This window comes from Salvelinus namaycush, chromosome 4 (assembly GCF_016432855.1).
Source record: "Salvelinus namaycush isolate Seneca chromosome 4, SaNama_1.0, whole genome shotgun sequence".
NCBI lineage: Eukaryota > Metazoa > Chordata > Actinopteri > Salmoniformes > Salmonidae > Salvelinus > Salvelinus namaycush.
In genome coordinates this window covers 17,290,020-17,306,924 of record NC_052310.1, presented here as the reverse complement: position 1 = coordinate 17,306,924, position 16,905 = coordinate 17,290,020, and the positions used below count along the sequence as shown (strand labels likewise).

Below are 16,905 nucleotides of genomic sequence, written 5' to 3'. Positions count from 1 at the left end.
AGAGAAGAAAAAATGGATTACTGTACTCAGTAGGTGCAGTGCCGTGGAGTCACTGAGTGAAACCCTTAAACAACAACAGCCTCACCTTTGCATTGTGGGCGACCTCGGATTAATGGGACTCGGACCTCGCATCTCAGACTGACTCCAGTCCTCCGTGCTCTTATTGCTCATCTGTTGCAGCTTGGAGCTCAGCTCGTTGATGATGCTGGCCTTTACTCCCGATAAGGGTGAGTGCAGCCTGCGCCCCTCCACAGACATCCCACCCCCGCCTCGCTCCAGGCCCTGCCCCGGGTCGACCCCCTCGCTCCAGGACAAGGGTCTTGGTTCCAGGGTGTTGGGCCGCTCAAGACAGGCAGCCAAGGTGGAACCGAAGCTGTCCTCCATCTTGGGTCGACTCTGTCTGCGTTGTTTCCTCTCGTCCGCTGCTCCTCCCTCTCCTCTCCTGGCCTCCTCCTCTGGGTTGGCCTGTCTCTGGGGGTGTGGTGGGACGCTCTGGCAGGGCGGATTGGTGCTTGCCTGTCGACGCAACGCTTCCCTTGTGTCCTTGATGCCCCCCTCTTTGTACTGCATCGTCTTTGGATACACAGGGGGGTTGGCCGTGTGTTTGGCATGGTGCGCTTCAAACGTTTGCCCACCTGAGTAAGTCAAGTAAGGATCTGGGTGCTCGCCGACCACTCTCTCCCCTTCCGCTCCTCCTCCTCCTCCTCCTCCTCCTCCTCCTCCTCCTCCTCCTCCTCCTCCTCCTCTCTCTCCCTTCAGTCTGCTCACTCCCAGTGTTTCCAGATGGTGGTCGCTGCTACTGTCCAGCTCCTCAATCCCAGAGTCCACCACCGTCTCTGTCTGCCAGTCTCCAGTCTTCATCCTGGAGGGTTGGTGGTCGCCTGCCTTGCCAGCAGCACTGGCGGCAGTTCTGGGGGCGGTCCCAGCTACATTGTAGTCTGAAGACGGCGCAGAGGCGGTGGTACTGGTGGCGGCGGCGGTCACGGTCATCGTGGTGGCGTAGGTCACAGTCGTAGTGAGGGTGGCCGCGCCTCGGTCCTGCGCTAAGGTCATCGGCGAAACAGGGGCCCCCATATTAGCGGGGTTAACCGGTACGCTGGAGTCACTGGAGAACGGGTGTGCATGGGACATGGGCTGGGGTCTGTGGAGTGAGGCGGCGGGTAAAACGGAGGCGACTGTGGCGGTGGAGGAACGGGGGAATATTTGGGGCGAGGTGAGGGAGGGAGACAGAGCTGACTGGGTGAGGTTGGCCACCTCGCTGTCGTAGGACGTGAGGCTGGAGGCAGCAGAATCCCCAGTCTGGGGGGAAGGGAGGGGGGCGTTGGAGGCGAAGCCTCCTGGTGGAGGTACTTTAGGGGAGGGGAGGGGGGGTGGCGGAGGTGGCAAGGCGAGAGGGGCGTGTTGAGCTGAGTGTTGATGCTGTTGAGAGTATCCCCTCTGCAGTTCTCTCTGGCCTTGGCCGTTGGCGAACTGCAAGGGAGGGGGTAGGGGATCAACAAAGACAAACTCATCATCTATGTCTATGGAGGGGGTGGGCGGTGGAAGCACCATGAGCCCCAGTCCCACTCCTCCTCCTCCCTCTCCCCCATCTTCATGTGGGTGGGGTGGGGCTGCGGGTAGGCGGTATTGGGGGATGTAGCTAGAGTTTGCACTGCTTTCCATCTGTAGGAACGAGGGTCTGCGGTGTGCAGGCTGAGGCGGCGGGCCGGGCGGCTGCATGGGCGGGCCAGGTGGCTCCCTGTCTCTAGGACTCTGTTGATAATACTGGGTCTGGTACTGGTTGGTTCTATCCTCTGAAAAGCGAACTCTGAGGCCCTCTCTGGCTCCGGCCGCCTGGTCCCTCTCCACTCTCTCCCCTCCCCCTTCACCTCCCAAGCGTAATATCCTGGGTGACAGCGGGCGGCTCAGGGAGGCGGGGGAGGTAGTGGCGGGGAACAGGGACGGCGTGGGGGATGGGAGAGAGGTAGGAAATGCCCCCACGCTGGACATCTGCCGGCCAAAGTGCCGCTCCTCCCGCCGGGTCCTCCGGTCGTCCTTGAGGGCCCTTTCCCGTGCAGCCAGCGCCAGGCCCAGGGGGGACGAGGGGTCAAGGACCTTCCCAGTCAGAGGGTGGATGAAGGTGGTGGCTGGAGAGCCTGGGCCGTAGTTGGAGGGAGCGGACTTGGGCTGGCCGTCCTGGCCCATCACAGGGGAGTGGTACTCAGGCAGCCCGAAGGCAGGGGGCATGCTGCTGGCGTAGTGGACGTAATTGTCCCCAGAGAACATGCCCTCGTCGATGGACTTGGAGGGGCGGAGGCGGGGGGTGGGGACATCCATCCCCATCCCCTGTAGGGGCTGAGTCCATACCCCTCCACCTCCCCCCGCCTCCCCTTGGATGTCCTCTTCGGAGGAGAGGAAGAAGGAAGCACTCTTCCTCCTCATGTCACGGAAACGTTCCCGGTCCTGGCGCGCTGCCCCGACGAAGGCCCCCCTGAACTGGTTGGTGAAGTCCAGATTCTCCAGGTTAGGGGGCAGCTGGGGGGCGACAGTTGAAGGGGGCATGGCGGAAGAGACACGGGGCTGGGGTGGTAAGGGGGACACAGGGGAAGGCAGGCCGGGAGTGGTGGGGGTGTCGGCGGAGGCGGATGGGGAGGTAGGGTCGTCTATGTCGGGAGGCGGATGCTCGGCATCTACGCTGCTGCCCTGGCTGCTGCGGCCACTGCCGCTGCTGGTGGAGGGGGCCTTGACGATGATGGTGGGGATGGGGATGGAGCTCTTCTCTTTGGCCCCTGAGCGCTTACCCACCTGGCCTTGCCCCCCTCGGTGGTGCCTGCTGAGCCCACCTTCCACTGTGGTTTGCTTTACTAGAGGGCCCCTCCCTCCCTTCCTGCCTCCCCCACCCCTGCCTGCCTCTCCGCCCCTCTCCCGGGTCGCCACTTGCTGCTGGGGCTGCTGCTGCTGGGGCTGCTGCTGCTGGGGTTGCTGTTGAGTTTTGGGAGCGGCGCTCGTGGGTGGAGTAGCACTACTGTAGCCCCTCCTCAACGCCCCCATTTTGCCCCCTCCTCTCTTCGTCCCCTCTGGGGGCTCCCCTGTGTATTGTCCTCCTCCTCTCCGGAGGGTCGGGGCCATGCCGTGCTGTTGATTGACAGGGCCTCCCCTGTCCCAGCCTGCCTGGGTGGCGTGGACTGCCTGCTGCTGGGTGAGGAGGGCCTGGGCCTGGGCCTGGGAGGATGGGGGCTGGGGGGCAGACTGCTCCCCCCTCCAAACAGTATGGGGGTCAGCAGATAAGGGGGGTTCCGGGGCGGACGTGTTGGGGGGAGGGGGGATGTCCTCTGACAGACTACGGGCCAGTTTCATGGCCGGGTTGTGGAGGTACTGCCTCTCCTCCTCCATCACACCTGAAACAGGGACACACAGAGATAAACAGACTATCTGGTTGGAAAACAGTTAAGCTTTTTGACAGTCATAGCAATAATATCTGTAAGACTTACCAATAGATTTCTGTCGCAGCATTACTCCATGAGGCTGGCCGGGGGGGTATTGACCCTGGTTGTAACCAAACCCAGGCGGCATCACACCAACCAACTGGTCATGACTTGGCTTTAGGTGTCGCAAGACACACAATGGAGAAAGATGCACAGGGAGAGATGCCCGAGAACGGGAGGAAGTGATGCCACATTAAAAGTGCATTGGCAGTAAAAGGGATATATAGTGCAATATGGAAGAAGCAATAAGTTCATATCCTGTTCTGTGAGGCTTCTTTCACATCCATCGTTACAGACACAAGCACTGAATTGAGGGTAGGATCCCCAGGGCCAGTAGGACCTGCAGGTACAGTCATGGTAAGGTAATGTCAAGAATGATGCACTACCTCATTGGGGGCGATGCTCTTGGTTCGGTCTCTCTTCCCTCCGTGACCCCGCTGTCCCTGTCCGTCTGATGTGATTGTGTGCTGAGCCGCCGCCAGGATCTCATCCAGTTTATCTGAAAGACGGAGGGTGATAGAGCGACAGAGCGAGGAGAGGGAGAGAAATAAAATATAGAAGAGAGGGAAGAGAGAGATCAAAAGCGTAAGACGATAGAAAGCGGCGGCACATTATTGTCACCCAGTTCAAAGATGGCCCTTTTGGAAACACAAACGGGGAGGACAGGGGTCAGATCTTACTCAGTGCCATTTGATAGACTGTCCTCTTCTTATCAGGCACCTGGGAGGACTCGTACTCTGAAAAACAGAGGTGATATATTCTTAGGAACCGAGCAGACTGATTTTGAATGGAGGCTTAAGGGCTGATTAAGGTAATGATAAGAGAGATATTCACCTGCTTTATTTTTCCATGGAGAGGCAGCTGCAGCATAATTAGAGAAAAGAAGGTTATCATATTATGCTATAACAGTATACTGAGACTGCTATTATAGGCATCTCTGTAGTACCACAAAATAACATGAATGAATACAGTACATTTTGTACATTAACACTGATGATGACTCTGATGACGTGATGGTGATAATGATGGTGAGGAGGAAGACAACGACCATGACAATGACGTCATACAACTCAACCTTTTCCCACCTTTCTCCACTGTTAGTCGTCCATTTAATTGAGCAGAAAAAGAAGACATTGAGCAGAGGTTATGTGCATAATGTAGAACTTCCACAACGTGAATGACTTCACTGTATCTACATCTTACCTAGTGTTTATACATTCACTTGAAAGAGAACATGTATCCCCACAGTCATCCTCATTAAGCCATTGGTAATTAAAACATGAAATCTTACCTATACCCCGAAACATCCAAGCTTCCCTGCATCAACTCACTTAATATTTAATGGACTTTTTCAATTAACGTCGTTTTCTATGGGTCAGAATTCTAATGTGAACAATCCTTTTCTTCTCCTTTTTCTCCCTGCTTTTTATGCTTCCCAGCCCCTTCTTCTTCTATTGTCTTACCCATGTCTTCCAGCTCTGATGTCATTGATTTAGAGCGCAGGGCAATGGCAGGAGGAGTCAGCCTCTTAGCCTGCTGGGGGACTGCCAAGGGACAAGGACCAAACAAACTTACTGCTTACTGCTGTATTATAAACATACACACAGTAGCTGTTACGGTATTGCGGACAAGCATTACTATTACTAAGTTATAAACATGAATTGTATACATTACACAGAACAAACTCAAACGTATACCTTTCTTCCTGAGGTTGGTCTCCTCCATCTCTGGGTTGCGGGTCACCATGACAACCTTGACCATCAGAGCGTTGCCACCTTGTCTGATCATGTTGACTACCTGCCTGTGGCCCACCTTCACTACATTCTGACCATTAACCTACGCACGCACACACACACACACACACACACACACACACACACACACACACACACACACACACACACAGAGAGATAACACTGGCTGTCAACAACACTAAACGGTCACACTGCACTCAACACGATACAAGTTCAAACTCTTAACAAATTAACAAATGTACAATTTGATAGTGATTACAAAAGTTGGACCCACGTTGATTACCAGGCCTGCATAAACTGTCAGGGTGACAAGCTTTTCCAGGGATCCATACCTCAATAAGGAAGTCCCCCATCCTTAAACCAGCCCTCCAGGCCACACCCCCCTCATCCACAGACTCCAGGTACTGCAGCGCGGGGAATGCTGGGGTCGGAGTGAACTCCTCTATAGGAGTCTGGGCTGCGGAGAGAACAAGTCAAGAACAAGAGGATGTCAAGAACAAGAGGATGAGGGAGATTTGAGAGAAGTAATAATATAGTGTCAAAGTAGGGGGAGAAGGGAGGCCGAGAGATGCGACGGAAGAATTGGGTGAGAGAGGAAGTGCAAGGAGTGAAAGTGAAATAACAGAAGAGTAGAGGACTGCGGAAGCCGGAGATTGTAGACATCCAGGGGTATTTCGGGGGGGGGGAGAGGCTCGCACTCACCTTTGGCTCCCCGAAGCACAAAGCCAAAGCCCTCATTGTCTTTCTTCTGCAGGAGCACTGTCTTCTCCTTAATGATGTAGTCACTGAGAGATAATAGGGGGGGGGGGGGGGTGAGAGAGCGTAAGCTACATGACTTCTTTAGCAGCAGAAAGTCTAATTGTCATGCAAATAAAGCATTTCTGAATCTGGGAGACAGCTATACTGCATCGCATTATGAAATCACACTGCACCAAAAGATGGGGGGGGGGGGGTTGAGGCATGTCATACCAAGACCACCACCGTACAAAGACACCCGACATCCAGGGTAGAGTTGATGTCATGACGGGCAAGGATGAGTGCACTGGAGAGACCTCTACATAATCCAGCATAATGCTGACTACCACCAGGAAGCACGTGGGAATGTACATGAAAAAGGCTGCCTAGACTCTTCACTGTTAGTAATTACAACTTGTAAATGCACCTGTAATGCTGCACTAGCTTTCATCAAGCGTTCACTGCACTAGCTATCTTGGCTACCACTCATCGCCACACAAGGATGTTTTTCCCCCCTCAATTGATGATTGACATGGCCGTCTTGTTATGAGATGGTAGGAGTAGTGGTATAGAGCGGCAGCCAGAGTTGTCCTTGCTGTTTCATTGCTCCATTACCATGTCTGGAACTCCTATTCATTGTCAGATTTACGGATGCATTACAGCAGTTTTGCCTCATGTAGAAAGCTCAATGTATACTGTAGCCTCACACTCCACAGTACCCATATAATGTACGGTACTATAACAACAGTGTCTCCAATTCATTTGAGGTCTCCATCCCAGACAGCCCGGCCGGGTCTCAATTCGCACTGTTTTCCGAGCTCAGCTCATACTGTAGACTCCGGCTCCACAGCCATATACAACAACAGGGTCTCCATCTCCGTTCATTTAAGGTCTCAATTCTACGCAGCCGGCCTCAATTCATGCTGTTTTGTAGCTCCATTAGGATGTCTGGCTCTTTGGTCGCTGTATGACCTGTGGTTGAATCCATTGGTTTGAAATCCCAGCAGCTAATTCCGGGTTCTGCTTTTTTCTGCATTAGCTGCTCGAATAAACTCAAACTGACGGCGGCCCTGCCGACCGACTGCTGACTGTGCAAATCCACCCAGGTACCACATGACTGGGGACGAGAGTCTTTGCTTTATTGGGAGTTGCTGAACTTGGTGTGAGCAGGCAGTGCCCGGAAGCCATTGCAAAGCTGAAGATTCAACTTTTAACTTCTCGTGCAAGAGGTCTACAGTTTGCACCGTCCCTTTTCATCCGTCGCTTGTGCTCTGTCATACTGTCAACGTTAGTGTTTCGCCAACGCAAAAAAAAAAAGCCGCCTTCCATCCATCTGCTGTTCACGCCTCGTTCCTTTTCTCTCACCCTGACTCCTTCGCGCGTTCCCTCTCAAAGGATCAACTCTACATGCAGCAGTGTGTTCAAACGTCTGGTTGCAATCCACTACTGTCTGAGAACGGTATCGTTCTATCCCCGAGGCAATAGAGGTGTAGCTATGATGCTGTGGATCTTTGAAATAGTCCACCATTTAACCCTCTCGCTCCTGTTCGCTCTGTCCCTACTGTTCAGGAAAGGACCTTAAATGTGCATGAGTGTTTTTATGTAACATGAATTCCCCATTGGCCAGTGTGACACTCAGTGCTCACAGTATGACACTCACATATTACAGTAGCCTACAGTATTACAGTAGCCTACATTATTACAGTAGCCTACATTATTACAGGAGTCTACAGTATTACAGTAGCCTACAGTATTCCTGTAGCCTACATTATTACAGTAGTCTACATTATTACAGGAGTCTACAGTATTCCAGTAGCCTACAGTATTACAGTAGGCTACATTATTACAGTAGCCTACATTATTACAGGAGTCTACAGTATTACAGTAGCCTACAGTATTCCTGTAGCCTACATTATTACAGTAGTCTACATTATTACAGGAGTCTACATTATTACAGGAGTCTACAGTATTACAGGAGTCTACAGTATTCCAGTAGCCTACATTATTACAGGAGTCTACAGTATTACAGTAGCCTACATTATTACAGTAGTCTACAGTATTACAGTAGCCTACATTATTACAGTAGCCTACAGTATTACAGTAGCCTACATTATTACAGTAGCCTACATTATTACAGGAGTCTACAGTATTACAGTAGCCTACATTATTACAGTAGCCTACAGTATTACAGTAGCCTACATTATTACAGGAGTCTACAGTATTACAGTAGCCTAAAGTGTTATCATGTACCCTCCCTCCTGACTCATCCTCTGTAGCCTCCACAATTATACAGACGAAGCAGCATGTTAGTCATACACACTCATCTTCTACCTTTACCACAGGAGGTCGGTGGCACCTTAATTGGGGAGGACGGGCTCATGGTAACGGCTGGAGCGAAATTAGTGGAACTGTATCAAAAACAGCAAACACATGGTTTTCAGGTGTTTCAAGCCATTCCATTCACTCCATTCCAGCCATTATTATGAGCCGTCCTCCCCTCATCAGCCTCCACTGACATTTCCATACATACAATGAAACCATGAGACAATGACACATACATGCAGCCACAACCCAGGGACAGAGACACAGATGAACTAGTCCCAAGACGACCCTCAACCACACTGTGACTACGCTCACACCAGTTTACACAGTCAAATGAAGGAAACCACGAACAAACCACTGTGTCCTCTGTCCCTTTCTATACAAGACTTTCATCCTATATGTCAGTGGTACCAACACAGATGCACATTTATGAAACACAGAATGAATGTCACACACAATTCATGAGATATGGCAATATATACTGTAGCTATAAAAATCCACCTATCTAACAGGAATCAATGATACCATGAATGAGAGAAATAAATCATTTGAAATGGTGATACAAAATGAACGAAACACACACCGGCTGACATTACTAGAAATGCATTTACAAAATGCTCTCAGATTACATTCAGAAATACATGAGAGGAGAGACAGAGATACACACGCTGCAGTCAGAGCCTACAGTACATTCAATAGCCACTTCCATCACACACAAACGTTCGCACACACAGGAAAAAGATGATTCAACACACACACACACGCACATATATACACAAACACACATGCACAAACGCAATACATAGCTCATTAATCTGCCTTTCAAATCCACAGCCTTTCTGTTGCATCTACCTCTCCCCTCTCTCCATTGTCCTCTCCTCACATCCATAGCCAGGCAATGAATGAGGAAACAGCCTCTACCTGTAAATGAACCACACGCTTCTGTTTCTGGGGCCCAGTGACGGCCACGAAGAAGAGAGGGAGAGAGAGCGAGACAGATCTCTCTCTCTGCATCCCCCCATTGCCACCCCCCCCCCCCCCCCCCCCCTCTCTTCTCTCCTCCACCCCCTCCTCTCCCTCCGCCTCCCGGTCTTCCAGCGAGAGCACAGCCAGAGAGACCCGCGAGAGTGGAGGAGAGGAGGAGAGAGAGATGGGAAGAGCGAGAGGAGAGAGAGAGAGAGAGCGAGTGAGCGCTGGCCTAGCATGTCTACACCCTGCCTGCTTGAGACAGAGCGAAAGAGGGGGAGAGAGAGAGAGGGTGGGAAAGAGGGAGGGAGAGTGAAAGGGAGAGCGACAGAGATGGTTCTCCGCGACAGGGAGAGACAGCGCAAGAGAGTGGAGGGAGTGAACGGTGGATTTGAGAGTGGTGGTTTAGCATGAAAGAGAGAGAAAAGAGGTGATTTTGCGGTTGGGGGAAGTGGGGGGTGGATATAATGTGAGGGGAGATGGGGTAACAGGAAGCAGGGATGGTGTGTTTATTTGAACGTCCACTGACTTGCTTCTGGCAGATTCACAAACAGCTGATTTCCGCTCCAGAGAGATTTCCTCATCGGCCAAAATACACACTACCCCATGAACAGAACAGCACTCACAACATTCACATTCAAACCAAACCCACTCAAAATTCTCATTGACATTATCCCAAGCACAGAAAATGCAGTGGGTAGCAACGGCCATACATATACAGCTGGATCCGGCTCAAAATGCCACTGTATTACAATAGGCCACATAATCACTACCACTGTACTACACACATCCTACATGCACTCTCCGTCTCCCTCTTCACACAGACGTCATTCACCGTCTGAGTCACTGGCCATTGTTCACATTGCCAAATACCAGTGAACCTTTATTAAGCTGATTGACTTTGTGACTGATAATGAGAGCTTCGTAGCGCACGGCTAATGTCAGCTACACACTGTAAACCCAAAAGCGCCGGGGGCATGGAGTCCCTCCTCACACTTGTCGATGGACCGAACGAACGCTCATCACCTCCAAATCCCCATGACTCATCATCAGGACGTTGTGCCGCACGCTCACACGTGTAGAAGCACACAGACAAACACACATACACACAGAGCACTGTTAGCCCTCATGATGCACAGCACAACTGCAGCTTCCTAGGGCTGGGCTGCAGTTTGACGCTAGCGGATTAGACAGATGCAATAGAAGGGTTGGCTGACAACGTCACGGAAATGATGCGCGCGCATCAATGTGGCCAGAAGGCGTGCGTTGTTACAATTCTGAACGGTCAAATTGCTAGCAACAAGCTGCCTTGTGGGGAATCGTAGTTGGTTCTTCTCAGCTCGTTGTATCTTCTTTTGAGGTGTTTTGACTGATGTCATGTCTATGCTAATATGGCAAACATTTGCTAGTTAACTAACCAATAACTGTAACAATGTATGTATTTGAGCGACAACAAGTGCTCATTGTGCAAATTTAATCAAGTTTTAAAGGACATTTGGAGACAAAATTTAGTTTACATATTGTTAACAGTCTAAGCCAACCTCGTCTGTTTTGACTAATTTGTTGCTAAACAACTAACCCGTTTATGGGGGAGAAGGGAAACCATTGTCCACATTTCGCCATTATTTTTAACAGGAAAAATAAACAGGGGACTGGAAGGGCAAATTCGGAGGGGTGATGAGTCATGTGAGCGAGGACAACACAAGTTGGGCTCCTCTTGGCAAAGATGATCAAGGAAGTTTCAAGGAAGAGCCAAGGAAGGGTCGAGGGAGAGCCAAGGAAGAGTCGAGGGAGAGCCAAGGAAGAGTCGAGGGAGAGCCAAGGAAGAGTCGAGGGAGAGCCAAGGAAGAACCAAGGAAGAGTCGAGGGAGAGCCAAGGAAGAGTCGAGGGAGAGCCAAGGAAGAGTCGAGGGAGAGCCAAGGAAGAGTCGAGGGAGAGCCAAGGAAGAACCAAGGAAGAGTCGAGGGAGAGCCAAGGAAGAGCCAAGGAAGAACCAAGGAAGAGCCGAGGGAGAGCCAAGGAAGAGTCGAGGGGGAGCCAAGGAAGAGTCGAGGGGGAGCCAAGGAAGAACCAAGGAAGAGCCGAGGGACCAATAAAATTTGATTTGAAGAAATAGAATTGACCCGACGTGTCAAGTTCAGTGGCTTTAGCACTAGCATGGTCTAAATACAGCTGATACACACACGCACACACACACACAGAGACACACACATCCTCGTCCAATTCTCAACCCAGAAACACACACCTCAGAAACACGAACAAATTAGCTGATTCCAGCTGTCAACAGACACAAGACACAGCTAAAACCGCAGGTTGGCATTTATTGAAATGACTCATGAACTGGAGGTAGCTCTGCAGAGTGGTCACTAGCTGGCACATCCACAAAGTCTTAAACCTAACCCTAACCTTAACCCTAACCTTAACCACACTGCTAACCCTAATGCCTAAACCTTAAATTAAGACCAAAAAGCAAATTATTGTTTTTATGAATTTTTACGAAATTGTCAATTTTGACTTTGCAGCTGGCCCATCTAGCGGAAACCGCTCAGGGCAAGACAGCGCTAAAACATTAGCATGGGTTTACAAAGTAAATCATGTCTAATTTTACTGTATCTTTTCTACTGAGAATTAAATGGGCTATAGAGCACGATTAGTGCAGGGCATTCAATGTTAGCATAGTTAGCTAGTGATTACCCCTAGCCCCTTGGCTTCTGTTTCTTCACTACGTCTCTACTCCTGCCTTCAGAAAGTATTCACACACATTAACTTTCTCCAAATTTTGATGAGTTGCAGTCTGAATTTAAAGGTGTAATATGCAAAAATTGCTCCGCCATTTCCTGGTTTCTAAAATTCTAATAGTTCGCCTAATTTCAGTTTATGTGACAAAACAAGCAGTCATTGTATAGAGAGTCATAGCACCATCTTAACCACTGGCCTACACACAATACCCAATAATGTCAAAGTGGAATTATGTTTATAGAAATGTGTTATAGAAAATATAAAGCTGAAATGTCTTGAGTCAATAAGTATTCAACTCATTTGTTATTGCAAGCCTAAATAAGTTCAGGAGTAACAATTTGTTTAACAAGTCACATAATAAGTTGCATAGACTCACTATGTGTGCAATAATAGTGTTTAACATGATTTTTGAATGACTACCTCATCTCTTTACCCAACATATACAATTATCTGTAAGGTTCCTCAGTCGAGCAGTACATTTCAAACAGATTCAACCAGGGAGGTTTTCCAATGCCTCGCAAAGAATGGATCGTGTATCAATACACCCAGTCACTTCAAAGATAAAGGCATCAGGGATTTCACCATGAGGCCAACTGTGACTTTAACAGTTACAAGAGTTTAATGCCTGTGATAGGAGAAAACTGAGGATGTAGTTGTAGTTACTCCACAATACTAACCTAAATGACAGAGTGAAAAGATGTACGCCTGGACAGAATAAAACTTTTCCAAAGCATGTATTCTGTTTGCAATAAGGCACTAAAGTAAAACTGCAAAAAAATGTGGCAAAGAAAGGAACTTTATGTCCTGAATACAAAGCGTTATCACTGAGTACCACTTCATATTTTCAAGCATGGTGGTGGCTGCATCATGTTATGGGTATGCTTGTCATCGGCAAGGAGTATGGAGTTTTTTGGAGTTAAAAATAAATGGAATAGAGCTAAGTGCAGGCAAAATCCTAGAGGAAAACCTGGTTCATTCTGCTTACAATCAGACACTGGGAGACAAATGTACCTTTCAGCAGGACAATAATCTAAAATACAAGGCCACATATACACTGGAGTTGCTTACCAAGACAACATTGAATGTTCCTGAGTGGCCTAGTTACACTTTTGACTTAAATCGGGTTGAAAATCTATGGCAAGACTTGAAAATGGCTGTGTAGCAATGATCAACAACCAACTTGATAGAGCTTGAAGAATTTTACAGCCGTAATCCCTGCCAAAGGTGATTCTAACATGTATTGGCTCAGGGGTGTGAATACTTATGTTAAGGAGATATTTCTGTATTTAATTTTCAATAAATTAGCAAAAATGTCAAAAATCATGTTTTCACTTTGTCATAATGTATGTCATACGTAGATGGGTGAGATATATAATTGTTTTTATCCATTTTAAATGTAGGCTGTAACACAACAAAATGTGGAATAAGTTAAGGGGTATGAATACTTTCTGAAGGAACTGTAACTTGGTGACCATGGTGACCATGTTTCCCAGGGGTCAAAATGAGGTCATTCATCCCTACATCTAGTCTTTGAGGAGCAACACATGACAAGCTTTTATCAATTCCAGTCTTACCTGGGGCCATCCACACCATCATATGCTCCCACGGTAACATTACGAAACAGCTTCCTCTTGGCTTTCTCACTGCGCGTCTCTGGAACACAAAAAGTTCATGTGTCACAATTATATTGATGTGTGTTTTGTGTGTCTTTGTGTTCCACTATTTGTTTATTCCGGGTGTCTTTGTATACTTTGTATTCAAGTACATCTCTGAAACACACTATGACCAAGTTGGTTGTGGTGGTGTCATTACTGTTACTGGGTGGGTGTGATACATGGCCTACTGCTTGTAACATTGTGAGGACGTCCTGCAGTCAATAGAACGCTGGGAACTGAATGACGGTAAAATGAGTAATTCAGTAAATGCGGGGCTAGCATCTGTAGATGGATTTTGATTGTTGTTTGTCTGAGCTGATGTAACGCGAGTGGAGATAGTGACTTTGTCTGAACACACATATTATTTATTTCTATAAAGGTTGGTAATGTTGTCTCACCGGATCGATTGTCCTTAATGGGAGGACCCACCTCCTCCACATAGTCTGAGGGGAACCAGCCTGTACGACCCTTCACTGTGCCCTCCCAAAACCCCCCCTCTCCCACACTCAACACTGAGGGAGAGGGAGAGGGAGAGGGAGAAAAGAGAAGAAGGGTGAATCAAACCTTTATAACCAACACGATGCATTCCAAAAAAAAACACTCCTCTCTGAATCTCTCTTACCTTTGACTTTGTCTCCTTTGCTGATGCTAAGCTCTTTGTCTCCGTGGGCAGTGTAGGCCCTCGTGGCCACGTACACTCGCCCTGGGACCGCACTGTACATACGCCTCATCTGACCCCCAGCTGACCCCCCACCACCACCTGTTGTTGAGGTCGCACTGCAAGAGGAAAGACAGAGCGGGACAGAGTAAGAATTTGTGTTAGTGTGTAGCGGAACAACACCTGGTGATACCAGTAGCTGAGAGGGAAATGAAATGTCTTAAGAGTCATGCCAGTGGTTTACACTATTAAAATAAAGCGTTTTGAAGCTTCAAAGTTGGTAAAAGCCTATTTTCTGTAGACAACCGAGAAGGATGTAAAAACACAATATTTTGCATTTTCACATTATTTTATAAATTGATTTACATATAGTTGAAGTCGGAAGCTTATATATACCTTAGCCAAATGCATTTAAACTCAGTTTTTCACAATTCCTGACATTTAATCCTAGTAAATTGCCTGTCTTAGGTCAGTTATTTTATCACCACTTAATTTTAAGAATGTGAAAAGTCAGAATAATAGTAGAGAGAATAATTTATTTCAGCTTTTATTTCTTTCATCACATTCCCAGTGGGTCAGAAGTTGACATACACTCAATTAGTACTTGATAGCATTGCCTTTAAATTGTTTAACTTGGGTCAAACGTTTTGGGTAGCCTTCCACAAGCTTCCCACAATAAGTTGGGTGAATTTTGGCCCATTCCTCCTGACAGAGCTGATGTAACTGAGTCAGGTTTGTAGGCCTCCTTGCTCGCACAAGCTTTTTCAGTTCTGCCCACAAATGTTCTATAGGTTTGAGGTCAGGGCTTTGTGATGGCCACTCCAATACCTTGACTTTGTTGTCCTTAAGCCGTTTTGCCACAACTTTAGAAGTATGCTTGGGGTCATTGTCCATTTGGAAGACCCATTTGCAACCAAGCTTTAAATTCCTGACTGATGTCTTGAGATGTTGCTTCAATATATCCACATAATTTTCCTTCCTCATGATGCCATTTATTTTGTGAAGTGCACCAGTCCCTCCTGCAGCAAAGCACCCCCACAACATGATGCTGCCACCCATGTGCTTAACGGTTGGGATGGTGTTCTTCGACTTGCAAGCATCCCCCTTTTTCCTCCAAACATAACGATGGTCATTATGGCCAAACAGTTCTATTTTTGTTTCATCAGACCAGAGGACATTTCTCCAAAAAGTATGATCTTTGTCCCCATGTGCAGTTGCAAACCCTAGTTTGGCTTTTTTTTATCGCGGTTTTGGAGCAGTGGCTTCTTCCTTGCTGACCGGCCTTTCAGGTTATGTCGATATAGGACTCATCTTACTGTGGATATAGATACTTTTGCACCTGTTTCCTCCAGCATCTTCACAAGGTCCTTTGCTGTTGTTCTGGGATTGATTTGCACTTTTCGCACCAAAGTACGTTCATCTCTAGGAGACAGAACGCGTCTCCTTCCTAAGTGGTATGATGGCTGCGTGGTCCCATGGTGTTTATACTTGCGTACTATTGTTTGTACAGATGAATGTGGTACCTTCAGGCATTTGGAAATTGCTCCCAAGGATGAACCAGACTTGTGGAGGTGTACAATTATTTTGAGGTCTTGGCTGCTTTCTTTAGATTTTCCCATGATGTCAAGCAAAGAGGCACTGAGTTTGAAGGTAGGCCTTAAAATACATCCACAGGTAAACCTCCAATTGACTCAAATGATGTCAATTAGCCTATCAGAAGCTTCAAAGCTATGACATAATTTTCTGGAATTTTCCAAGCTGTTTAAAGGCACAGTCAACTTACTGTATGTAAACGTATGACCCACTGGAATTGTGATACAGTGAATTATAAATTAAATAATCTGTCTGTAAACAATTGTTGTAAAATTGCTTGTGCCATGCACAAAGTAGATGTCCTAACCGACTTGCCAAAACTATAGTTTGTTAACAAGAAATTTGTGGAGTGGTTGAAAAATAAGTTTTAATGACTCCAATCTAAGTGTATGTTAACTTCCGACTTCAACTGTATGTACGGTCACTATGTCCTCACCCCTGTCTGCCGCGCTGTGGTTTGCTGTGATGCCTCTCTTCTGTGTCACTCTGTCCTCCTCCTCTTCCTCGTGATGGGGAGCGGGTACGGGCCCTGGGACTGCTGGATCTCCTCACACCTACAGAGGCCCTGCGACCCTAGAGAGAGAGGGGAACAAACAAGTACACAAACACACACATATAAATACATAGGCTGAATTATATAATTGTGTTGACACTTACACAAACCAAAACTCACAAATCGTTAACTAAAAGTAACTTAAAGCATAGCCCCCCAATAAACAGTTTCCCACTGCATCTCCATACTGTGCCTCTCAGTACCTGTCCAGGGATGGGATTGGATCTAGCAGCCTTGTTGGGCAGGGCCATGGTATCAGGCAGGGTCATGCTGTTATCACTGTTAGCACGCAGGAGGGGGTGGGGGTGAGGGTGAGCCACGAGGAGAGGGATTGTGCGTGCACTCTCTCCTCTTTTGGGAGCATACTTTGGGAATTCCAGAAAGGGCACTGGGGAAAGAGAGTGACAGGTAGGTGGGAGAGCAGTGAGGTTAGTGCAAGAGGGGTAGAGAAAGAGGGAGGGAATA

General features: G+C 48.1%; 1 protein-coding gene across 1 annotated transcript in view; it reads right to left on the bottom strand.

Moving 5' to 3' along the window:
- Positions 1 to 16,905, bottom strand: part of LOC120045391 (SH3 and multiple ankyrin repeat domains protein 1-like) — a 32,697-nt gene that overhangs the window by 954 nt on the left and 14,838 nt on the right. Inside the window, exons 10-24 of the mRNA XM_038990265.1 lie at positions 16,644 to 16,828; positions 16,324 to 16,460; positions 14,259 to 14,413; positions 14,035 to 14,148; positions 13,556 to 13,634; positions 5,921 to 6,003; positions 5,551 to 5,675; positions 5,162 to 5,300; positions 4,928 to 5,008; positions 4,299 to 4,325; positions 4,145 to 4,201; positions 3,851 to 3,963; positions 3,471 to 3,579; positions 769 to 3,377; positions 86 to 573 (exon numbers count right to left, since the gene is read on the bottom strand). Of these exons, the coding sequence (XP_038846193.1) occupies positions 86 to 573; positions 769 to 3,377; positions 3,471 to 3,579; positions 3,851 to 3,963; positions 4,145 to 4,201; positions 4,299 to 4,325; positions 4,928 to 5,008; positions 5,162 to 5,300; positions 5,551 to 5,675; positions 5,921 to 6,003; positions 13,556 to 13,634; positions 14,035 to 14,148; positions 14,259 to 14,413; positions 16,324 to 16,460; positions 16,644 to 16,828 (4,501 nt within the window). The remainder of the gene's footprint in view (positions 1 to 85; positions 574 to 768; positions 3,378 to 3,470; positions 3,580 to 3,850; positions 3,964 to 4,144; positions 4,202 to 4,298; positions 4,326 to 4,927; positions 5,009 to 5,161; positions 5,301 to 5,550; positions 5,676 to 5,920; positions 6,004 to 13,555; positions 13,635 to 14,034; positions 14,149 to 14,258; positions 14,414 to 16,323; positions 16,461 to 16,643; positions 16,829 to 16,905) is intronic.